Source organism: Pipistrellus kuhlii, unplaced genomic scaffold, assembly GCF_014108245.1.
Source record: "Pipistrellus kuhlii isolate mPipKuh1 unplaced genomic scaffold, mPipKuh1.p scaffold_m20_p_4, whole genome shotgun sequence".
NCBI classification, from domain to species: domain Eukaryota; kingdom Metazoa; phylum Chordata; class Mammalia; order Chiroptera; family Vespertilionidae; genus Pipistrellus; species Pipistrellus kuhlii.
In genome coordinates this window covers 70270099-70296210 of record NW_023425540.1, presented here as the reverse complement: position 1 = coordinate 70296210, position 26112 = coordinate 70270099, and the positions used below count along the sequence as shown (strand labels likewise).

The window sequence follows — 26112 nt, the reverse complement described above, 5'->3', positions numbered from 1 at the left end:
AGCATATACCACAGGAAGAAGAGAGAGAGAGAGAGAAAGAAAGAGAGAGAGAGAGAGAGAAGAAGAAGGAGAAGAAGAAGAGAACAGAAGAGATGGGGAAAGGAGGGAGGAAATGAAAGATAAAATAAAACATACTAGTCCACATACTTATGCAGAGAATGAATGGATCAAGGAAATTAAATTTTAAGAGCTTCTTGATATTTTCCACAAAGGGATCTTGTGGGTTGTTGAGGGAATCGATGTTCACTCCAAATGATGTGCCAGTAATCACATCCATGCTGTAGGCCCCAAAGATGCTGAATAGTGAAAGAAAGACAGAGAAAATTAAAATCAGCACCTTTACTATCCTTATCCAACGCAGACAATAGGCAGGACATGTAAATTCATATACCCAGACAAAGACAGGGAAAGAGCCACACAACTGTCAAAACCTTCTGTTAGATCATCTAAAGGATCTATGCTCCTGTCACAGTCAATCATGAGGTGTTTATCAGATGCCAGTCATGGCACTGGCCCTGAGCTGGGTTATGGGGACACCAAGGCAAGTTAGACCCACCTGTGAGCAATAGGAGATCAGTCAGAGGGATGGGGACTCAAAGTCAGACAAATTACGGTGGCGTGTTTTGAGTCTGGACAATAGTAGATACTGTGCTTGAGCAGGACAAAGGGTAGGTAATGACTCCTCCTAATGGAGTCAAGAAGGGTGACACTGATCTGAGTCTTGCCTCACCACAGTGTCTGCACTCAGAGCTGATTCTGCTTCAGCACGTTACAGAACAGCAGCACCTGGTCTGAGTTGCCAGGAATGCCATCGATCCTTCTCTGCACTCCTGCTGAAGCTCCTGAAAGATCCACTCTCCTTAAGTCCAGTGATCTCAGGTTGCCTTGAAGGCAGACTCATTTCTGTAAAATGTAAGAAATAAGAATGGTCCTAATTTAAGAAATAACAATAAAAATCATTCTAGAACTGATCTGGGGGAATCCCAAAGGTGTCTCCAGTTTTCCCAGATCAGTCCCACTTTACCTCCATTGTTCCTGCATAGGAATATAGTTAAAAGTATCTTAATTTAGACAATAAATGTCACGCTCACCGTACTCATAGTCTATACAGGACCATCTTTTTGAGAGTAAAGAAAGGAGAAGTGGCGGTAAGGTTTATTATTTCATATTTTGCTGATATCCTCACCAAAATCATAACGTTGTTCCAAGTTACACACTGTAACTTCCCAGCCCCACCCACTGCTCACTAATACATACCAGTGCCTCCCCCTGCCAGTATTTCACATCCTCTACACTGAAAACTTTGGTACAATCATGTTTCTACTTTCTGAACTATGTATTTTTGTCTTCAAGAATATCCAAGGTGACAACTAAGCAGACAGATTAATCCTGGTTTATGTGCACAGGAGGAGATCTTTCTCTCCTGGCTGCCCTGCCTTTTCGGAGGAGCCACATCCTCTTGGGTAGCCCACTGGGGTTCTAACACCGCACACCCACTGTCTGGTCATGATAGTACTTCAGCGGAATTCGGCTCTGGCAGGCGGCTGGGGGTCTTGGAGCAGAGCTCAGAGTCTCAGCAGCTGGCCTACTACTCACTCTTTCAAGGTGATGGGCTTGCCTTTCTCTGCTTCCTTCTTCAGATTGTTCACCAACCCATCTGCATACTGGCCAATGATGGGGAACATCTAGACACAGAATACAACACCACCCAAAGTTAAATATGAAGACTCAAGACCTAGCTTTCTCAAGCATGGAATAGTAAGTAATACAATGAACCTTATAATGTCACTTCTAGGACATAAAGATAAAAAACCATTATTAGGAAACTCAAATTCATCAGGCTACCCTTGGAAAAAAAACTATCTTACTTTCTACCTGTCCCCAGATGCATTATTTAAGTTTCAAATTAAGTATCCTCTTATACTCTTACCTCCTTGAGCTTTCCACTGGTGAAGGTTGGAGACAGCAATGTTCGAATTCTCTTCCAAGTTTCATCCTCAGCTATAGAGATGGCACTTTTCATAAATCCCAGTGGGCCAATGGACTAGAGTTAAAAGCAAAGGACAGAAATGAAATTAAAGATGGCAGCAGAGATAAACACCTAAACTGCTGCCTCACACAAGAATATCAAACCTACAACTAAAAGACAAAACGAACACCATCCAGAACCACAGCAAAGCTGGCTGCGTGAAAATTCTACAAGAAGGAAAGAGGAAAACACATTGAGACTCAGAGGAACTGCAGAAAGCTGAGGTACAGAGCCGTGCACGCGTGCACATATGCACGCACAGAGAGAACGGGTGGGAGGGAGACAAAAGCAGGAGGGAGACGGAAGCTCCCTTTCTAAAGAAGGAGGAAGATGGAAGCTCCTGACTGCTCTGAACTCCAGTTCTGGGCAAGTTTCTGGGAAAACAGACTCCTTTGGGGAGAAACTGGACTGTTTAGCAGCAAACAACACTGAAAGGCAGTTTTCTCTCAGAGATGCTTGCAGCGATTACCAAGGGATATTGAGACCCAGGGGCCTCATAGGGCAGGGCTGATTGGTAAGCTAAGGCTGTCTGCTCTGCCCTGAAACTCCGCCCCATCCAAGCTGAGCACAGAGGCTTTTGCAAATCTTCTCCCATAAGGGTGTCTCCAGCACAGAAGTTCTCCCAGTGTAGACACAGCTGATCCTCACAGCCAATTGTATTGGAGATCAATTCCTGCTAGTAATACCGTACTAACAACAGTCAAGGTTTAACTACAACAAGGCTGTGCACACAGTCCACAAAGGGGTACAACTAAATTGTCTACCTGAGGGAGGCTGAGCCACTGGGCCCTATAGGACACCTAGCACACAAAGCTACCCTACTAACAGAGGGAAGCAGCAAAAATGCGGAGACAAAGAAATAGGTCACAATTGAAAGAAATGGAGGAAAACAAACAACTGGATATAGAGTTCAAAACCACAATTATAAGGTTTTTAAGAAATTCCTAGAAAAGGCCGACAAATTTAGCCAGACCCTCAAGAATATAAAAAAGGACCAACTAGAAATTAAACATACACTAACTGAAATAAAAAATATTATACAGAGACCTAACAGCAGACTAGAGGACCGTAAGAATCAAGTCAAAGATTTGAAATACAAAGACGCAAAAAACACTCAACTGGAAAAGCAAAACCAAAAATTTGAAGAAAGTGTAAGGATCCTCCAGGACAACCTCAAGTGTACCAACATCTGAATTCCAGAAGAAGAGAGAAAGTGAGATACTGAAAACCTGTTTGAAAAATAATGACAGAAACCTTTCCCTATCTGGTGAAAGAAATAGACTTACAAGTCCAGGAAGTGCACAGAATCCCAAACAAGAGAAATACAAAGAGGACCACACCAAAACACATCATAATTAAAATGCCAAGGGCAAAAGACAAAGAGAAAATATTAAAAGCAGCAAGAGAAAAACAGTTAATTACCTATAAGGGAGCACCCATATGAATGTCAGCTGATTTCTCAACAAACTATGCAGGCCAGAAGATAATGGCAAGAAATATTCAAAGTGATGAACAGCAAGAACCTACAACCAAGATTACTCTACCCAGCAAAGCTATCATTCAGAATTGACAGGTAGATAAAGAGCTTCACAGATAAGAAGAAGCTAAAGGAGTTCATCACCACCAAACCAATATTATATGAAATGCTGAAAGGTATTCTTTAAGAAGAGGAAGCAGAAGAAAAAGGTAAAGATAAAAATTATGAACAACAAGTATATGTCTATCAACAAGTGAATCTAAAAATCAAGTGAATAAAAAAATCTAATGAACAGAAAAACTGGTGAATATAATAGAATCAGGGGAGTGGACTGACAATTCTCTGGTGAAAGCGGGGGGGGGGGGGGAGATACTGGACAAAAATTGTACACCTATGGATGAGGACAATGTGGGGGAGGTAAGGGCAGAGGGTGGGGTGGGAACCGGGTAGAGGGGAGCTATGGGGGGGGGGGGGGAAGAGGAACAATTATAATAATCTGAACAATAAAGATTTATTAAATTTAAAAATTAATTAATCAAATGGGGGGGGGGGGGAGTAAAGGACATTTTGCCCTGTGTAAGTTTTGGAGTTCTCAACAGTTGTTAAAAAGTCATTAATTATTCAAAAAATATTTAGTGACTGTCTACTTAGTAGCAGGACCCATGCTAGATACTTAATTCTTATCTCAATGCCTAGAATCTCATGAAGGTACAGGAGACATCCAGCCACCTGATATGGTTTCCAGACTTTATATTCCAATCTCTTTCTCAAGGCAAATTACCCATGTGTTGAAAAAACTGCTCTTCCAGGAGAATAGATAGGAATGAGACCTAGTATATCCTCCAGAGCTGTACAGGATAGAAATGAATTCTTGACAGATAGACAGATAGCTTTAGCAAACTGTTTGCTGCCTCAGACTAGTTCTATCTTTACTTAATCTATAGCATGAGAAACTTGAAAAGGGGATATTTAATATGGTAGCTTTTATTTTATTAATTTTTTACAGAGAGGAAGGGAGAGAGATAGAGAGCTAAAACGTCGATGAGAGAGAAACATCGACCAGCTGCCTCCTGCACAACCCCCACCGGGGATGTGCCCACAACCAATGTACATGCCCTTGCCCGGAATCGAACCTGGGACCCTTCAGTCCGCAGACCAACGCTCTACCACTGAGCCAAACCAGCTTCGGCATAATATGGTAGCTTTTAAATAAAATAGTTATTACTTAAAGGATAAGAAATCTATTTGGTATTCTTAAACATGGGAATCCCTTTCCCTTACATTTTTCTCACCAATGATAGAAGAAAAAAGAAAATGTAATTATATTTCTCAGGTTGGCCTATTTGTTCTAAAATGTATATCTCTAATATACATTCATATTTTTTTAAAAACCAACAATATACCAACTAGAAAAGAAGGGAAACTTCCTCAACTTTATAAAGAGTATCTACAAAACCTACAGATAAGCCTGGAATAACATCACCTATTGGAGTAGGAGACTCCTGCCTCCACTGTCTCTTCACCCCCTCAAAAAAACAACAACAATTAGACAACTATCCACAGACAAAAATAGTTCTAAGAGAGCTCGAGTTCACTCAAGAAAATCAACAACAGAGTGGAGCAAAAAAAGTCCCTGAGAATAACTGTAAAAAGTGGAGGGGAAAATAGTCTTATTTTGTCTGCATCATCTCATCCCCCAGGCCAGTGCTGCTCAGTGCCAGGAGGGAAGTTCCCAGCCTGGGAGACTTCCCTTGATGAGAAAAGAGAAATAGAGTGAGTGATAATTTTCCCCAGCCTTTCAGGGCATTGTATAAATTACCTGATTTGGAATAGATGAGAAGACTAGAGACAGTTAAGAACAAAAAAGAATAAAAACTACTGCTGCAACCGGTTTGGCTCAGTGGATAGAGCTTCGGCCTACAGACTGAAAAGTCCCAGGTTCGATTCCGGTCAAGGGCATGTACCTTGGTTGCGGGCACATCCCCAGTAGGGGGTGTGCAAGAGGCAGCTGATCGATGATTCTCTCTCATCAATGTTTCTAACTATCCCTCTCTCTTCCTCTTTGTAAAAAATCAATAATAAAAAAATATATATTAAGAACTACCAGTATCGGCCATGTGGCATGAGTGACCATGATTTTTTGCATCCAGCTCTGCAGAAGACCCCAGTCTTTGAGGCTGAGGAAACCAACTGGGCACAGATGCTGTGAAACCCCTGAAAATGTTACTGCTGACAGTCCACAGGTTTTCACACTCACACATTCCAGGAGCCTGAGTCCTGCCCAACCACACTCCACCCCCAGGAGTGCTACCCCAACTCGTGCCACCACCGAGCAGGATCTGTGCCAGGAGACAGCCCTGGCCTCTGTGGCTGGGGATGTGTATAACACTAGCCAAGTCCCCTGCAGTTTCCCAGGTGCCTAGAGCCAGCTCTGACTATTAGTGAGCTACACTGCCACATATGCCCACAGCTAATCCCTACAGCCACATCACCAGCTCCCATTGCCTGCATGTCTTGGTAGGTAGCTGCTATAACCACATGAGTATACACTGACAGCCCAGGTTCTCTAATCTATTTGTGTGCCTACAGCTGGCCTCAACCCCTGCCTCTGGAACCAGATCTCACCATTGGACTTGTGTGCCTGCAGTTAGCCCCCAGAACTTGCATACCACTAGATTTGGCTGCCATGGCTGCCTGTGCCAGTCCCTTACCACTGGACCTCTTGATGCTGTTGAAAACCCCACCACTCTTGAAGCCACAATGGAACAAACACAGCTCTTGCTGTCAAGGATCATATAGTTGGTTATGTTGTGAACCCCTGCTACCTGATCAGTGTTGCCCACCAGACCTGGAGCCACTACACACCTGCACCACTAGACCAGCGGTCACTCCAGTGTGCCCCAACACATAAGTAAAGATCTTTCCTTATTAAAGTTACTTTATAAAGTCTGCCAGAAGTGACTGCTTCTTCAAATGCACAAACACCATAGCAAAATTACAGAAACCACAAAGAATCAGAGAAACACGATTCCACCAAAAGAACCCAATAAACTTCTAGTAGCAGACCCCAAAGATCATTAATTATGAACAACAAAGTGACAACAAATACATATATATCAACAAATGAACCTAAAAATTAAACGAATAAAAAATCTGATGAACAGAACAAACTGGTGAATGTAATAGAATCAGGGGCATGGAAAGGGAGCAGACTGACAATTTTCAGGGGGAATAGATTGTGGGGGGTGCGGGAAGAGATTGGACAGAGCTTATACCTATGGATGAGGTTAGTGGGGTGGGGAAGGGCTGGAGTGGGGTGGGAACTGGGTGGAGGGGAGCTATGGGGGGAAAGAAGAGGAGCATCTATAATAATCTCAACAATAAATATTTAAAATATATAAATGAACAATAAAGTGACAACAAATACATATCTATCAATAATTGAATCTAAAAAAATGAATAAAAAAATCTTATGAATAGAATAAACTGGTGACTGGAATAGAACCAGGGGCATAGAAATGGAACAGACTGATGATTCTCAGAGGGAAGGAGGTGTGGGGGCTGTGGGAAGAGATTAGACAAAGATCTTATATGCATGTGTGCATTACCTATGGATACAGACAATAGGATGGTGAGGGCCTGGGGTGGGGTGGGAATTGGGTGGAGAGGAGCTATGGGGGGAGAGGAGAGAAGAGGTACATCTGTAATAATCTTAACAATAAATATTTTTTTAAAGAATATAAAAAAAGATAAGCTACATGGGGTCTAGTAATAATTAATGTCGTTTTTAAACATTCGTTTAAAATCTTGCTTGGCGTTGACTTGTATTGACATAACCTTCAAACACGTGGTATCTACAGAACGTGTGAAGTGCAATTAACAAGTTTTGCTTTAAAAAGTTTGTGTTTGGTTTGGTTTTTGTTGCAAAACTAGGGCTAAGAAGATGGCAGATGAAGAGCATATTCGGCACTGCATGCTTTACGAATTCCAATTAGGAAGAAAAGCAAGTGAGGCTGCAAAAAACATCTGTAGTGCTCTTGGTCAAGATGCAGTTAGCGCCAGAAAACGCCAGCGTTGGTTTGAGAAATTTCGCGAGGGAAATTTTTCGTTAGATGACAAGAGTGGTCGAGGCCGTGTGTCCAATTTTGATCAAGAAGCTCTTCAAGCTCTTTTGGTGCAAAATTCTCAAATTACCCAACAAGAGCTTGCGACAACTTTAAATTGTTCACAAAACACAATTTCCAATCAATTGCGTGCACTTGGCAAAGTCCAAAAGTTTGGAAAATGGGTTCCTCATGAGTTGACCGACAACAACCGTAAGCAAAGAGTCACAATTTGCAGTTCGCTCCTCTCTCATCAAAACCGTTTGCCGTTTTTAGAGCAAATTGTTACCGGAGATGAACAATGGGTGCTGTATGTTAATTTGAAAAGGCAGCCTCAATGGTTGGACAAAAATGAGGCTCCGCAGCCCACGCCAAAACCTGACTTGCATGCGAAAAAAGTGATGTTGTGTGTTTGGTGGAATTTTAAAGGAATTCTTCATTATGAACTTTTACCATCTACCCAAACCATTACAAGTGCAGTGTATAGTGCCCAATTGGAAAGGTTAGCCCAAGCTTTAAGAGAAAAAGAACCCGTGCTGATTAATCGGAAGGGCGTAATTCTTCACCACGATAACGCACGACCGCATACTGCAAGAATCACTGCTGAAAAACTGCGCCAGTTGGAATGGGAGGTTCTCCCTCAACCTGCATATTCTCCTGATATTGCCCCTTCCGATTACCATTTGTTTCGTTCTTTGCAAAACTTTCTTCTTGGAAAAAAATTTAATAATGAAGAATGCCTCAAAAATGCATTGACCGAATTTTTTGCATCAAAATCACAAGAATTTTACAACAGAGGGATTAAAATGCTTCCTGAGCGTTGGGTACAAGTAGTAGAAAACAACGGCAACTATATTGTTGATTAAATTTTGTTGTATTGTTTAAATAAATTCGATTTAAAAAAAGTATTAGAAAACGACATTAATTATTACTAGACCTAATATAAAGAATATTAAGAGGGAGCCTTATGGAGATGGAATAGTTCTGTATATTCATTTATGGCAGTAGTTACACAAATTGTAAATTTTATAAGAAACACAAATTAGTGTACATAAAAATTGTAAAATCTGAATAACCTCTATAGATATATTACTGATGTCAATTTCCTGCTTTTATATTTTACTATAGTTATATGGGATACTAGAGGCCTTATGCACGAAAACTTGTACATGCAGGGGGGGGTTCCCTCAGCCTGTGCCCTCTTGCAATCTGGGAGCCCTCAGGAGATGTCTGACCAGGCAGAACAATTAGGGGACAGTGCGGCTGGCGAACGGCCAGCCCTGCCCCCTATTGCCTCACTGTTGCCATCACTGGTGGACTCCCTCTGTGGTAGGCGACCAGGCAGGCTGATCAGGAGATGGCACCAGCTGGCAAGCAACTGCCACCCCTCCAATCTCCCCACTGCTGTTTCTGGTTGCTTCCACCACCATCCCCACCATCCCCTCCTCCTGCTCACTGGCACACACCTTGGCTGGCCTGGTGCTGTCTGCTCGCCGGCCCCGCCCCCTGCTGACCAGTCATTCTGCTGTTCAGTCTGTTTGCATATTATGCTTTTATTATATAGGACTAGAGGCCCGGTGCACGAAATTCATGCACAGGGGGGTCCTTCAGCTCAGCCTGCACCCTCTCCAATCTGGATCCCTCAGAGGATGTCCGACTGCCTGTGGGATAGGGCCTAAACCGGCAGTTGGACATCCCTCTCACAATCCAGGACCACTGGCTCCTAACCACTTCACCTGCCTGATTGCCCCTAAACCCTCTGCCTGCCTGCCTGATCACCCCAACTGCCCTCCCCTTCTGACCTGATCACCCTAACTGTTCTCCACTGCCGGCCTAATCGCCCCTAACAGCCTCTGCCTTGGCCCCCACCACCATGGCTTTGTCTGGAAGGAAGGCAGGATGACGAGAAGATGTCTAGTTGACCCGTTCTAATTAGCATATTACCCTTTTATTAGTATAGGTTACTATTGAGGGAAACAGAGTGAAAAGAGGATATTCCTGCATTTTTTTATAACTTCCTGTAAATTTACTATTATTTCAATATTAAACATTATAAATAATTTAGTTTTTAAAAAGAATGGATGCCTACCCGTCGATTTGTGAAGACAGAATAACATTCTTTCACTAGGACTGTTTTGATCACTTCTAGATCGGTGATCGCCAACACAGGCTGCCGACCATCATAGAACCTATATCAGGAAAATAGAGCTGATTGAATTAAACAAGCCAGTTTCTGCAGCTGGTGCCACAACTGGAAGTCTAGACTTCCATTCTGATGCTACATAATCCACATTCCTAGAGATCATTGTTAGAAATAACATTGAACATTTAAATCCAGGTGGTGTGTTCATGGGAATTTCTTATATCATTCTTTAAAATTTTTGTGTATTTAAAATATTTCATTATCAAAAAGGAGGTTAAGTTAGTAAATAGATGAAGGCAAATAAATTACCTGACAACAGAAAAAAAATACATACAGCCCACCTATTCAGTTACTTAAAAATATACTTTGACATTTGTTTGGATATAATGGAAACCAAAAACACAACTTATAAAGGTGGAAAGATTGAGACCTGAAAAAAAAAAAAAAAAAAAAAAAAAATACTTTGGAAGTTAAAGAAAAACTAGGGGCCCAGTGCACAAATTCGTGCACCTTTAAAGGAATTTTGGGCCATGAGGCTGCAGTGGGCCCAGGGGCAGGGGCAGGTCTCAACCCATCCACCATGCCCCTGCCTGGCCCCCCTTTCTGTAGCCCCTGGTCCTCTGTCTGTCAGCAGCCCTGCTCCCACCTGCTGATAGTGCAGAGTGATTAGGGCCAGTGTCAGCAGCAGGTGCAAGTAGGGCTGGTGCTGTCAGCCGGTGCAAGCGGCTGCTGCTGCCCCATCACCTTTCAGGAGCAGGGGGGAGTGGAGAAGCCCTCAGGGGAGATCAGGGCCTGTAACCACGACTCATACCCACTGACAGGGCCAAGCAATTGGGACCAGTGCCAGGCACTGGCAGCAGGTACGAGCAATGGCTCCAGCACCGGCTGTGGGTACAAGCAGGGTCATCACTGGCAGTGGGTGCACCTCAAGAGCAGGAGGAAGTGAAGCCCTGAGGGGCAATCATGGCTGGCAGCTGCCACTCGAACCTGCTAATAGTGCCAAGTGATCGGGGCTAGCTCTGGTACCAGCAGCAGGTGCAAGTGCCAGGTGGGACTGTGGCGCATGGGAGCAAAGAATTTTCAGTAACCACCAGAGGCTCACCCTGATGACAGCAACCAGCACCCCACCTTGATCTGGCACCCCTGCTCACCTGCTCCACTATCTATCACGGCCGATGCCCACCATGTTCCTCACATGGCCCCTGATGGTCAGTGTACATCAAAGCAATCAGTTGTTTGATTGTTCGGCTGTTTGGTCTATTTGCATATTAGGGTTTTATATATATATATATATATATATATATATATATATATATATATATACACACACACACACACACACACACACACACACACACACACACATACACACATATATACTAGTCACCTAGTGCACAAAATTTGAGCACCGAGAAGGGGTTCCCTCAGTCCAGCCTGCACCCTCTCCAATCAGAGACCCCTTGGGGGATTGGGCCTAAACCGGCAGCCAGACATCCCTCTCACAATCTGGGACCACTGGCTCCTAAACATTCACCTGCCTGCCTGTCTGATCACCCCTAACTGCCCTCCCCTGCCAACCTGGTCTCGCCTCCAACTGCCATCCCCTGCTGGCCTGATCTTGCCCCCAACAGCTCTCCCCTGCCAGTCTGGTTGCCCCCAACTTCCCTCCCCTGCCGACTTGATGTTGTCCCCAACTTCCTCTGCCTCAGCCCCACCACCATGACTGTCCAGAAGGAAGTTGTATGTCCAGAAGATGGCCAGTTGACCTGGTCTAATCAGCATATTACCCTTTTATTAGTATAGATAGATTACATAGAATTACTTAAATGGAGGGAAAAGTCTTTCAGCAGGAGGAGATGCTCTTGGCGGACAAAAATACATAGCCAGCCATATGCACTATACTGCCTAGCCGGTCATTAAAAAAATGAACCGCTTTCTTACACTTACACTAAACAGTTGTGGCCCTTAAAACCCCTCCTCAGCCCCCACCTTAGGTCCTGCCTTCACAGTTCACCCAGATTAGGTTCTGATTGGTCAGTTTCTATGCCAGTCAGCGTCTCTGGGCCTATCTCCAGGCCTGATCAGAGAGGCAGGGCTGATTAGCAGCCCCCCAGAGGCCCAGAGAGAAAGAGAGGCTCAACTGCTGGCAAAGCCCAGAGAAAAAGAGAGAGGCAATGGCTGATCAACAGCTGCCATGGAGGCTGAAAATTAGACCCTGCCTCACTCTCCAGGCCTCTCTCTGGGCCTGATCAACAGCCCCCTCAGCAGTCAGTTCTGGGTCACCATGCCCGCAGCGGTGGCAGTAAGTGCTGGGTTGCTGTGGCTGACTGCAAGACTGACTTCCAGTGTTCAGTTGAGCCTTTGGTTGGTCATTACAGACCCTGGCTTTTTATAGATTAGGATAATAGAGGCCCAGTGCACAAATTTGTGCACAGGTAGGGTCCCTCTTTCTTTCCCCTTTTCTCAATTGGCCAGCAACTGAGGCCAATCAGGGCCAGTTGGCCTTGGGGAAGGACTGTGGGAGGTTGGCTGTGGGAGCACACTGACCACCAGGGGGCAGCTCCTGGATTAAGCATTGCCCCTTGGTGGTCAGTGTGCATCATAGTGATCAGACAATCAGTCGTTCAGTTGACCAGTGATAATGGTCTCTTAGGCTTTTAGATAGATAGATAGATAGATAGATAGATAGATAGATAGATAGAAAAATGCATATGACATACTATTAGATGAAAGTGTAGACATAGCCCTAGATGGTTTGGCTCAGTGGATAGAGTTTTGGCCCATGGAATGAGCAGTTCTGAGTTTATTTTTGCCCAGTGGCACAAACCTAGGTTGCAGGCTCAATCCCTGGCCCTAGTCAGGGTGCATGTGGAAGGCAACCAATTGATGTGTCTCTCACATCAATGTTTCCCCCTTTCTGTCTCTTTCCCTCCCTTTCAATCTCTAAAAATCAATAGAAAAATTCCTCAGAAAAAGAAAAGTGTAAACATACTGATAAAAATATGTAAAAATGTGTCCTCAAATAATAATTACTTGTATGTTCAAAAAGATATAGTAGGAATATGAATGATTTCTTTGCGCTATTTTCTAAAATTTGTTTACAATTGCTTTTAAGGTACTATTTTAACTATTAAAGAGAAGTCCTTGGTAGATTCAAGTTTAGAAATATTTAAAACAAAGGACAAAGAGAATAAAAATACAAAGGAGCATGTACAATTAAGTTAAAAGTATTTTCTTTCCATTACTTATATTTATTGAATATGTGGGTCCTAAGTGGGCCTTGGGCCCCATGTAGGAGTCATCAGCCAGCAGCAGGACAAGCCACTTTTAACATACATTCTACACAAAGCTGACTCTGTGATACATCCCAACCTGGCCATCTACTGACTGGTTTACTGTAAGTCGAATTACATGAGGTTTACTATAAGTTTAGTTAACACTATCCTCATAGGGGTGTCGAACTCAATCAGAGAAGGGGCCAAAATCTAAAATCCAGCCTAAATCGCGGGCCGAATGGTTTACTGAACAGTCATAAACTGTCATTGTGATGGAAACGCAGCGGAGTGCAGTGATGACAGCGCGGTGCGGGCCACATTGCAAGGCCTGGCGGGACGGATTTGGCCCGAGGGCCTTGTGTTTGACACGTGCTAGCATTTTATTTTTTACTATAAATAATTTTCATTAACTAGAATATAATGGAAGATTTTCCACAAGTCTTGCCTATTCTTTCTTTGACTCCTCAGAGGGCTTTCAAACAGTTTTGTGATCCTATAACAATGGATGAGGACCACTGCACTTAATGCTGCCCATTTCCAAAAAATCTTCTGAATCTCAGAAGGTGTAAGTGGGTGTCAAGTACATTTAGTGTTGAAGCACATTTAGTAAGTATTTGTGGTGGCACTTAGATTGGTCAGATTGATTGACTACATTTCTTGGATGATTCCCTTCTCCCCATCGTGTTTTTCAAAAACACCTGGGTGGAGAAACACAAGGGTTTGGGTAACCCTTTACATTTATAACCTCACACCAGCCTTAGAGTTTGTTAAATACTAGGCAACGTTCAGATTCTTGGGCCTCAGCCCTGACACTACGGACTTGGTGTTGCTAGGCCTGAGTGTGAATTTTTAACTCTCTCTGCAAGGTGGTTCTTATACCCACCCAAGCATGACAGCCACTTTCTTTCTTTGGAGGACTCTATGCAGAGCTCACAAGTAGTCAATGTTGGAAGGGGAGTTGGAACTGGGCCAGGGTGACCCAGTGCAGTGTGTTCTTTCTGCTCCTTCACGTAGCCTTTCTGGACCATGCCAACTCAGTAGAACCTCATGGGTTCTGAGGATTTGAAAGGGGATAAAACAGTACTGAGAAGCAAAGCCTTTTCCCCCTTGCTTCTAGGACACAAACACCACGTTCCACCTCTCCTGCTATTCTCACCACACCTCCAGCACCTCTGAATGGGATAGCCGCTGCAGCTGGCTGAGACCACTTTGCAAAATCTTAAGTCCGTCACCCCACCAGGAAGCAGTATGGTTTGGAAATATTCTATCTCCTCAAAGCCAGTAGAATAGGGTAGATAAAGCAATACTTGTATAAATTAAACTTCTATTGAGAAGTCTTGGCTTAAACATTTTTTAAAACCCAAACTCCAAACTTGTGGAAGAAGTAAAAACAAAGCCACGCAGATATGGTTTCCCATTCTGTTTACCTAGACCCACAGCCCTTTTCAAAAGGATATAACAAATCCAAATTTAAAATTCAAGAGTTGGGCCAAGTAATTAATAGTTGATTATGGTCCAGCTGGTGTGGCTCAGTGGTTGAGCTTCAACCCATGCACCAAGAGCTGGTTGGTTCAATTCCTGGTCAGGGCACATGCCCAGTTGTGGCCTGATCCCCCATAAGAGGTGTGCAGAAGGCGGCCAATTGATGATTTTCTCTCATCAATGTTTCTATCTCTCTATTCCTTCCTTTTCTCTCTCTAAAATCAATAAAAACAAATTTTTTAAAGATAACATTATAAAACTATGGTTTATAATGTTTTTAAACTCAATTATGTAGGAAATGGGTTATGATGGGAATATATTAGAAGGGTCTGAAGTTATACATTTCATCCAATTAAAGGAGACCAAATGGAGGAAAAAGAGAGAAGAGGAGAATAATGAGACACTGGACAGAAAGTGATGCCAGGAGTCCCTAGGCCATCAAAGTCAGGAGAGTAAGATAACCTGCAACTCCCCATCTTGACTCAGAATGCAGACCTGGACACTTGGTGTCATCTGGGGCCCTGATAGGACAAGCCTCCAAAAGCTTTCCAGTAGGCTTTGAGCTGAGATTGTCCTCCACACCAGGGGGCCCTCATCAAAACAGCAAGTCTATCCAATAGGAATTTCCCCAATACTCACCCCCACATGTTTCCATACTTTTTAAAACAGTCCATGTCAAACTCCCATAACCCCTGCAAGGAGAAACAAAATTAGGTTATTAATCTAAATGTACTGAACTCTACCTCTAAAAATCTCATAACCCTGGAATTAATACCTCCATAGACACTCCAGAGGTGAAGCTGAGGGAGAGTAAGAGTCACTTGCACACACTTTGACCTCCTGGTCAAGCATCCTTTTCATTTATCTCATGAGTCCTCTCTAGAATCCTAGCAGAACTAAGAAGTTTAAGACACCAGGGACCTCTTTTAGTCAAGCAGATTTAAACACATCTAAGGCATATTTGCTGAGTGAGAAGTAAGTGGCTAAATGAATGACAAAGTGACTCACTCTCCAATTTTCCAGCTCAAATGGGAAAAGATAGGGCAATGTCACCAAAGACAGACCAAATTAAAATACCTTCTCTGTGTTTTCACTTCTATAATTAAAAAACACATCTTCTTGTGGCTAAGTTTCAGCTGTGATATTTTATGTTTTAACTATGCAAAGAAAGTTCCAGAAATGTGGGTCTTGGGGTGCATCTTCAAGGAGTTGATCTGGGAAAGGTGGAAAGGAAATTGCCTTTTCAGAGGCAAAAAGTATGGGATTTCCTAAACTAAATGAGGCCCTGAAGAACTCAGCTTGGAAAATTAGATTCTGAGAATCTTCTCTACAGGAAACAAAATCTGATGCAGAACGCAGTTTGCATGTAAAGCTCTGCCTGCTGGCTTTATGGACATGAGTTTGTAACCTTCCATGTAGAGCTCAAGCCCTGGGCAAAGCATCAGGCTAGATCAACCACAAACACTTTGCCAAAATTCACAATCCTTGTGTCACTGAGGTCATTCTATTCAGATAAAATAAATGTTCAATAATTTTGTCCAAACATATCCTTTCTAGTGATTTTGTGTGAGCAAATATTTGAAGTCCATGGATAAACACCATCTTACCTCAGTTATATCCACTCCCTCTCAAACTCAGCCACAGGATGCCTCCTTTGAGGGCAGAGAAGTAGAGCAGACAGCTCTTGTTCCATCTCTCAAATCCCCCAAAGACATTAGGGGGAGCAAATGGTGACTTAGGGTCATGGGAATAACTGCAGGGATTAATCTGCTCTGAAGAGAATTCAAGTGTTTATGTGCAAATTGCCCGGACTACTTGGGCTGCCTAATACACTGAAGTTTCAAAGCTACCCAAGAGGAATCTAGAGAAAGCTACCTAGAGTGAATCCTGTGAACAGGAAGTCTGACTCATCCGACTTCCTGGGCACGACCAGGCATCCCTTCATGCTTTTCTCCTAATCCTAAGTATGATTATGTCTTCCTGGGGATCTGCACCTCCCAGAAAGAAAATGCTCCTCACGATGCTCACAAGTTGGGACGAGGCGTGTGCTGAATCAGCTGAGAGCTCTGCTGCCCACTGAGCCAACCCCTGAGGCTCCTGACAGCTGACCCTGAGCCGGGGGTAAACCTGGCCCTGCGCAGGGCAGGGCCTTTGATGCCCTTTCTGGACACTTCCTCCTGAGCAAGGCCCTTTTACTAGGGAACTCAACTTCGATTTTGGAACCATAATAAACAATATAGGAAGCCCAAACAGCACTCACCTTACGGTAGGCCAGAACAGTTCCCACAAAAGGTAAGGGTTTCGGCCCAGGAATTCCCAGCTTCTTAAAAACTCCATGTGTATAAGTTCCATATCTATAAAGTGAAAGAAAAAGCCAGGTTACAAGGATTATGGATTAGGTCCTGGGGCTGGAACAGTCAAACTAGGGAATGAACAGTCAAACTAGGTAATAAGTAGTAACAACTCCCACAGTGATAATTACACTCACTCATCACCTCTCTTCCCACTTCCACTGTGAGATTCAGAGAAAGTGATAGTGATTAGATAAAATCAGATGACCTTTTCATGGACACAATCCCAGAATGAATCCTTGATAAATGTTTCTCAGTGCTCCTAAGAGGCTGAGACTGGAATGTTTTCCAGGAGATTCACTCATGGCTATTTAGTAAGTTTGTTTGTTCATAATATTGGAGATTCTAATTCTAGGTAGAAAAAGGGAAAATAATTTCTGCTCCAATGATGATATTTTGCTTAACTTTATCCCCTCAGTAACTGAGTGTTACTGCAAGCCTACCGAGACATTGTTCTTACTGTCTGCTCAGTCACATGTATGCTTTTTCTTCCCCCATGCCCTGACCCTGTTTTCAGTTCTGATTCTTCTTAAATATATTATCATAAAGAGACCTTAGAATAGCCGCAGTGTACTTATTTCTATAGAAAGAAAACTGTATTCAGGGATTTCACTGGCATCACAGAAATATGAGTGCCTTTCAGCTACACCCAAGTCTCTGTTGTTAGGCAATTTGGTTGACTTGAGTTCTAGAGAGGGGTGATTGGCCCACATGTTTCCTGAATGAAACTGTATAAAGGAACCTATGAGAAAAGACTCAATTTCCAAGCCGTTCTTCCCCTCACTGCATCTGTTTCTTCACCTGTGATGCTCACCTGCTAAGCTCAGTGCCAGGATCACTCATTTTATCAAGATGGCCAGTCAGAAAGCAGTTAGTTTACTGATTCTGTGTCAACTACCTCAAAATCCCATTGAGGCCGGTGCTTACTATGGCAGGCCTGCCTGCATTTGATCTTTCATGTGTCATGTGTGGAGTTTCACAACTGAGAATTCTGAATCCTTGCAAGCCTTCCCACACCAGTATTACTGAGAGATGCAAGAGTGGAGGATGAAGAGAAGCTGAGGAAAGAGGCTGCTGGCAACCATTTTAAGGATGAATTCGCTAGGCCTATAAGTCTCACCTTATAAAGGCAAATTAGAAAAGTATGGCTGAAAAGTAGGCTCTGTATAATGGTTCGACATGCCTTATAAGCACTTTCAGCTAAAAGGGGGCCTTCCAAACTTCAGTACCTTCCCGTTGACAGTAAAAGATGTGCTATACAACACAAAATAAGTATCCATAAAATGTTCCAGAAAGTCAAATTAAAACCTTGCTGCCTCTTCTTTGGAGGTTAACCTTTAAGAAAGTATAGGTTTCTAACTCTGTGTATAATTTTAAGAATCTACTAGAGGCCCAGTGAATGAAAATTCATGCACTGGAGGGGGCATCCTTCAGCCTGGCCTGCCCCCTCTCACAGCCCGGAACCCTCAGGGATGGTAGGTGACCCAGCGATCAGCAGCACAAGCCTCAGCCGGCCCTGGTTACCTGAGCCTCAGGTGGCCCTGCGAGGCTGGGCAGCTGTCATCCAAGGCTTGCCTGCACCTTGGACTGGCCCTGTAAGGCTGGGCGGCTAAGGGGACTGGGGGACTCCAGAGGCAGGCATGCGGAGTGACCGGACCAGCTTGAGGGTGGGGCTGTCCGTGCTACATGCCTACCGCCCCGGCAAGGCTGAGGGGACTGGGCGCCACCATCTTTGTGAGGGTGTGATAGTCAATTAGCATATTCCCTCCTTATTGGATAGGATAACATTGGATGAAAAAAACTAAAAAACATTGCATTAAAGGACCTGTGATGAAGAACAGCAGTGGTACTTCAGTCAAATCCAAATAGGTATTTGGATTCCTTCCTTCAGAAAGTTGGGGCAATTATGTGCACTTACTTCAAAACCTGGGGTACCCTTGGTTAGTCCCACCTGAGTCCCTTCCTTTGCCATGACAGTCATGGAAAATCAGTTAAAGCCATTTCTGCTTCTGAACTTTCAGCATGTTACATGAACTCTCAGGTGAGGCCAAGCAATTGAAAGAATGTGTCAGCAACATTGATCTCACTGAGTGATCTGGTCCAGAGTCTAAACTCACATGGTTCCATAACAAGGCATTGGGTGGGCTGGGTGAATTTCTTGGTTTCTTTCCAACCTCCCTCTTTTTGGTAGAGAAATGCTGCTTTGGATGCAAAGAGGCTAACAATAAAACTAATCATTTTCATTGCATTCACATCGTGTTGCCATAGAGGTCACTATCTACTCTATAGCTACTGAGTCATGGCTGTACCATATTCTGAGGCTAGTGTTGCTTATCCAGTGGTGCCAGTATCTAGTGGCTGACCCATTGCCACACCGACCACACAGTGTGACTTCGATGGTGTCCTATCTCCAGATTTCAAACAGATGAGATGCCTACACTGTTGCCCTCTTAATGACCTCTTGCAGGACCAGAACCTGGACTATCTGGGGGAAATATTCTCCCAACCCATCCAGAATGCCTCTCATCATCACTGGCTCAAAATCTCGCTTACTCACCTGAACTGTGAGATTAAAATAACTGGTTAAGCAAGTATATTTTTAAATACGTATATTCTATGTTATAGAAGTATATATTTGTACAATGGATTCATATTCCTGATATTATTCTAGTAGGGTGAAGTTATTTACACATTTTTGTGGACATAAATCCTGAACCAACAGCCTCTTTTGTCCTACAGAAAGAACATACTGGAAATAGTCTTATCTCAGTAAAAAACAAACCTAATATTAAATAGAATTAAATTAAACATTAGCAATTAACTTTAAAATGTTATCAGAGAGAAAATATGCTGCCACAACAAACTGTATTTATAATATTTCTTTCATAGAATTGAAACAAAGTATATATTTTCTATGTTCATGTCATCATGATTTCCTACTCTTTATGAAAGTGAAATTGAGATAGAGGTCAAATGGGACATAAAGGGGTCAGTTCTTCCCTACCACATGTCCAAATGACTCCTCCCCCAACCTGTTTCATGATGTCAGGAACCTCATGCTTGAAAGAAATTCCTCTGCTAGATGGTTTGGTTCATCCTCCTGCACTATAACTTAATGGGGGGGGGGGGGGGGATTTAAACCGAAATTTGCTTTTGGGCTCATGCCTATGCAGGCAGTTAGCAGATTTCATATTGGGAGAAATAAATCTCTATAATGATGCCAAACCTCCCCAAAGACTAGAAGAAAAAGGTGAAAGAAAAAAAAAATACAGTTTCAAGATTTCTGCTAAATTCCTTCTGCTCTAAAGTTTCCTCAGTTAGTGGTAATAGTTCTGCCAATTACAAGGTGTTGAAATTTATTAGGAGGGGCATTTTAGGGGAGAGAGAGAACAGAGGAAAGAGCTAATCTGAAGAGAAGGGTGGAAGTCTCCAGCCCCCCTGATGTCGGGGGTGCACCGTCGTACATAAGGTAAATTATCCCAACTAATAGACAAAACGTCTATCACCCAGAATCACAGGAAAGCTGGCTGAGTGGAAGTTCTACAACTAGAAGGAAAGAGAAAAGAGCACAAGTGCTGAAAAGCTGAAGTATACAGGTGTGCGAAGCGGGCTGATGGCGGGTGACTGGATGTGCTGCTTTTTTTCAACCCGAAGGGAGGCAAGCTCCCGATTACTCTGAAATCCAGTTTCTGGGGAGACTCGGGGGACCTAAACTCCTATAGGAGAATCTGAACTGTTAGGCATCGGGTCAGAAAGTGAGAGTGACTTTCTTGCAGAGGTGTGCCCAGCAATCATAGTTTATTGCACTGGGGTAAGGGACGCGGAAAGGCAGAGAAGGCTGACTGGCAGCCATCGCTGTTTGCCACGCCCTAGACCTAGTGACTCCCTGAGACCCCACCCCACACAATCTACAAATCCATTCAAGCTCTGTGCAGTGGCTTTTGCATATAAATGACCTGTCCTGCTGCAGCTTCACCAAATAAACTACAGCTTCAGTCAAACAGCTCCAAAACCTCCAAACCCCAAGCAAAGAGGAGAAAACTAGTTCTTGCAGTAGCTCCTGCTGGGCGGCCTCAGACAGTAGCTGACCTGCACCCCATTGGAGATCCTAATGTATCTAGTGGTCTGTGAGACGACACCAGATTTCAACTACTACTCTCATAAGGAACACATTCAAGAGGCAGACTCCGTGTGCACCAAAGCCCCACTGGAACAAGTCCTGGGGTTACAGCCCCATAAGTGTGTCTTCAGTACAGCAAATCTTCCTTATAGACACAGCAAGTCCTCACAGCCAATTGGCCTGGAAGTCAATTCCTACCAGTGACACCAACAACAATCAAGGCTTAACTACAGCCGAAACTGGTTTGGCTCAGCGGTAGAGCGTTGGTCTGCGGACTGCAAGGTCCCAGGTTCGATTCCAGTCAGGGGCATGTACCTTGGTTGCGGGCACATCCCCAGTAGGGGGTATGCAAGAGGCAGCTGGTCGATGTTTCTCTCTCATCGGCATTTCTAGCTCTCTCTCTCCCTTCCTCTCTGTAAAAAATCAATAAAATATATTAAAAAAAAAAAAAAAAAAAAGACTTAACTACAACAAGGATGTACACACAGCCCACAAAGGGGTGTATAAAGAGTGTCCAGCCGGAACCGGTTTGGCTCAATGGATAGAGCGTCGGCTTGGGGACTGGGGGGACCCGGGTTCGATTCCGGTCAGGGGCATGTACCTTGGTTGCGGGCATATCCCCGGTGGGGGGTGTGCAAGAGGCAACTGATCGATGACTCTTTCTCATCGATGTTTCAGACTCTCTCTCTCCCTTCCTCTCTGCACAAAATCAATAAAATATATATTAAAAAAAAAAAAAAAAAAAAGAGTGTCCACCTCAGGTAACTGGGAGGCTGACCCACTGAACCATATAGGACACCTAGCACACAAAGCCACCCTACCAACTAAGGGAAGCAGTGAAAATGAGGAGATAAGGAAACAGATCGTAAATGAAAGAAATGGAGAACAAATGACTGGATATAGAGTTCAAAACCACAGTTATAAGGTTTTTCAAGAATTTCCTAAAAAAAGCTGATAAATTTAGCCAGACCCTCGAGAATATGAAAAAGGACCAACTAGAAATTAAACATACACTGACTGAAATAAAAAATATTATACAGAGGCCCAACAGCAGACTAGAGGAACACAAGAATCAAGTCAAAGATTTGAAATACAAAAAAGCAAAGAAAAATCAACCAGAAAAGCAAAAAGAAAAAAGAATCCAAAAAGTTGAAGATAGTGTAAGAAACCTCTGGGACAACTTCAAGTGTACCAATATCAGAAGTATGGGGGTTCCAGAAGAAGAGAGAAAGCAAGATACTAAAAACCTATTTGAAGAAATAAAGACAGAAACCTTTCCTTACCTGGTGAAAGAAATAGACTTACAAGTCCAGGAAGTGCACAGAATCCCAAACAAGAGAAATACAAAGAGGACCACACCAAAACATATCATAATTAAAATGCCAAGAGCAAAAGACAAAGAGAGAATATTGAAGTAGCAAGAGAAAACCAATTAGTTACCTACAAGGGAACACCCATACAATTGTCAGCTTATTTCTCAACAAAAACTATGCAGGCCAGACGGGAATGGCAAAAAATATTCAAAGTGATGAATAGCAAGAACCTACAACCAAGATAACTCTACCCAACAAAGTTATCATTCAGAATTGACAGGCAGATAAAGAGCTTCACAGATAAGAAAAAGCAAAAGGAGTTCATCACCACCAAACCAGTATTATATGAAATGCTGAAAGGTATTCTTTAAGAAGAGGAAGCAGAAGAAAAAATGAAAAAATAAAAATTATGAACAACAAATACATATCTATCAACAAGTGAACCTAAAAATCAAGTGAATAAAAAATCTGAGGAACAGCCGAAACCGGTTTGGCTCAGTGGTAGAGCGTCGGTCTGCGGACTGAAGGGTCCCAGGTTCGATTCCGGTCAGGGGCATGTATGTTGGTTGCGGGCACATCCCCGGTGGGGGGTGTACAAGAGGCAGCTGGTCGGTGTTCCTCTCTCATCGACGTTTCTAGCTCTCTATCTCTCTTTCTTCCTCTCTGTAAAAAAATCAATTAAAAAAATATATTTTTTAAAAAATCTGAGGAACAGAATAAACTGGTGCATATAATAGAATTAGGGGCATAGAATGGGAGTGGATTGATAATTCTCAGGAGGAAAGGGGTGTGGGGGGTACAGGAAGAGACTGGACAAAAATAGTATACCTATGGATAAGGACAGTGACGGGGAAGGTTAGGGCAGAGAGTGGAGTGGGAACCGGGTGGAGGAGAGCTTTGTGGGGGGAGGGAGAGGAGAAACAATTGTAATAATATGAACAATAAAGATTAAATTAAAAACAAAACAACAACAAAAATGCCATTCCCTCCTGCCTCCAGGATCCCCAAAGCTGGGAAAGGGGTAAGGACAGAAGCCAGTGGTTTTTAATCTGCCTCAGCTGAATTCTGGTTAATTAATCTAGGTTTACCCAAACTGCCAATCAATTAGAAAATCACCCCCAGGAGCAAGTAATGTCCCCAAACACTCAGAAATTGAGAGTTGGAGGCAAATGGGAATCTTGCATGATACCACTACACCAGCGGCGCTGATGGCAAATGGGACATTACTCTTTCAACAGATCAGGGTGAGAGCAATAATAATCCCTTTGGTGTTTGTAGCCCCCACCGTTTAAGCAACTTCCCCTGATGGATCTTTAAAACAAATACGGCAGAGGAGGGCCTGATGCGCTCCCCACAGCCATGATTACAGAGACCATGAGCCTGACAGTTACTCACAGATAGAGGAGCACCAGGCTGGTCGCTAGAAGAATCCAGGTTTCTGTGGAAAAGCTTGGGATCAGGTCCATGGCCACTTTTGTTGGAGTTTCTCTTCTCTTGAGTTTTCCTGTCAGCAAGCCTTGTGTGTTAAGCTTTGCCTGCCAGCCAGCGGCGGTGCGTGTGGTGTGCGTGCGAAGCTTCCTTCCCCTCCCAGCTATGAATCAGCCTGACTGTTTACAGCTGAGAAAGTGGGCGAGGCTAGAGCAGCAAGCACTTAAAGGGCCCTCGCGCTCCAACTGCAGATGCCCACTCCACCTTGAAAGTTGGCAAAGCATCATGGAAACTCCCACTTTGACCACCCTTGAGTTCATATTCTGTGGGAAATCAATGAACTCACTCTGTCTTATCAGTAAGCCCAAATGTTACAGAAAACTCAAGTAAAGCCACTGGTCTTAAATCTTTAAACTCGCCCTTGACTCCATGGCTGCCTGCACGAAAAAATACTTGAAATCCTTCAAACAATCTAGGTCTACAGATCTTTACCCATGCAATTTTCTTCCCCGGTGCCCCCTTGATGACTCCTACTCATCCTTCAAAACCTAGCTCAGACTAATTCTGCTCTGTTAACGTCTTTATAGCCAATATCCCTGAACAGATACAACCACTTTTTTCCTCTTGGTAACTTCTAGTCTCTATTATTGTCCTCTATCCTCTGGCACCATTGTTGGTCTCCACACCAAGTTCCCTTATCAAATTGAGGTCTTATGAAGGGCACAGTCTGATATTAATCACCATTATGTCACTAGTCCCTAGCAAAACACTACGCATAGTTTGTATTGAGAAATGTTGAGTTGGTAAAAGTGGTATTGCTGGGTCTTCTGCATGTCCTTACCCTGTGGCTCTTTGGTGAACACTCCATCTTCCTGGATTGTTAATGCAACAATAGGGCCTGGCTATGCATCGGTAATTATTATTGCACATTCAGGCTGATCCATCAGAATTTTGTTGATGAGGAGCTCCCAAAGGAGGGGCAGGACATGGATGAGATGGTAATGGTTACACCAAGCTTATCAATGCATCCTGCTTCCTGTCTACCCCCTCCTCCCAGTAGACAGGGTGTTAGACAAATTCATGACCAAAGAATGGCTCCCTGTGTCTGAAAAGACCACAAGTCCAAGACCAATGGACTTGTGAAGAGGAGAACAGCAGCCAGATGACCTCCACTGACATGACAAATGTCATACCTTAGACAAAAATGACATGACAACATGTCACACCTTAGACAACAATGACATGACAACATGTCACACTATGGTCAGCACACATAACATACAAGAAAGAGGGTCAGAGCAGATGGCTTCTTGCTTTGAGCAGTGGGGGGTTGTTGTTTTTATGGGTGCTAAGGAGTTGATAGGAGAAATTAAACTATGAATCCAGGGCATGGAGCCAGGTTTTGTGATTCCAAATTGGATAGTGGCATGCTGGCTCCAATTGCAGGGGCCTCCTGAAATAATTTAGCAGATTACATGGGATGACCTTTCCTTCCACCCCGCCCAGCACACTTTCACTGTAGTTGCAAAGATAGTACAGAGCTGGTTGTGACCCAAAAATGACATGCACTTCTTTGTATCCATTACTAAGTTGTGTTTTCACTGAACTGGTCTCAGCAGAAGAAAGATGTTGCAAACAATTCTGACATTTCACAATCAGAATTTTTTAGGTTTCCAGGAAAGCAGAAAGTAAAAGGTGACAAAACCAATGAATGAAAGGCAGGCAAATTTCAGAAGACCACGTGGAAGGGAATTAATAAATAGGAAGTGTTAAAAGAAACAAAAGATAAGCATCTCAGAATATTTTGCAAAAGGGGATAAGCCTGTATGGTCTAACCTAATGGCTGATATAACCTCCTAAAGTGTTTTGTCTGACACTTGGTCTCATCCAGGAAATCCTCTACCAGGCCACCAGCCGAGCCTTGTAAAACTTGGAGCTTGCAACACTTCTCTCTCGCTCAAATCCACCAACAGCTCCCATCATCCACAAGATAAAATTTAAATGTCTCAAGAAATTAAAAATATAATAAAAAATATAGCATTCCATAGAAATGTAGGAAAGTGGAGTTAACTAATTCACTCCAAAAGAGCAATAAAGAGATGGAAAATGAAAGACAAGAAAATTAAAATAAAATAAAATAAATTAAAAAACACTAATCATTCTAGAAGTTTTATCATCTGTCCAGTAGGGGTATCAGAACAAAATAATAGAAAAAAATAAAACTAATAATTCAAGAAAATTTCTCAGAGTCAAAGGGTAGGAATCTCCAGATTACAAGGCCAATATACAGCACTGCCCAAAATAGTAGCCCCTAGTCACATGGCTGGTCAAATTTAAATATAAATTAATTAAACTTAAATGAAATCAGAAACATAGTTCCTCGGTGTTCAA

The 26112-nt window shown here is 43.2% G+C and overlaps 1 protein-coding gene across 3 annotated transcripts in view; it reads right to left on the bottom strand.

Moving 5' to 3' along the window:
* LOC118703231 (cytochrome P450 3A12) overlaps positions 1-23871 on the bottom strand; it is a 42083-nt gene extending 18212 nt beyond the window's left edge. Inside the window, exons 1-7 of one of the 3 annotated variants that reach the window (XM_045571638.1) lie at positions 23689-23871; positions 16770-16863; positions 15149-15201; positions 9699-9798; positions 1931-2044; positions 1597-1685; positions 148-296 (exon numbers count right to left, since the gene is read on the bottom strand). In XM_045571638.1, the coding sequence (XP_045427594.1) occupies positions 148-296; positions 1597-1685; positions 1931-2044; positions 9699-9798; positions 15149-15201; positions 16770-16863; positions 23689-23759 (670 nt within the window). In that variant the 5' untranslated portion in view covers positions 23760-23871. The remainder of the gene's footprint in view (positions 1-147; positions 297-1596; positions 1686-1930; positions 2045-9698; positions 9799-15148; positions 15202-16769; positions 16864-23688) is intronic. The other 2 variants (XM_045571637.1, XM_036410011.2) reach the window with 2 other exon arrangements.
* Between the last annotated feature and the right edge of the window lie 2241 nt (positions 23872-26112).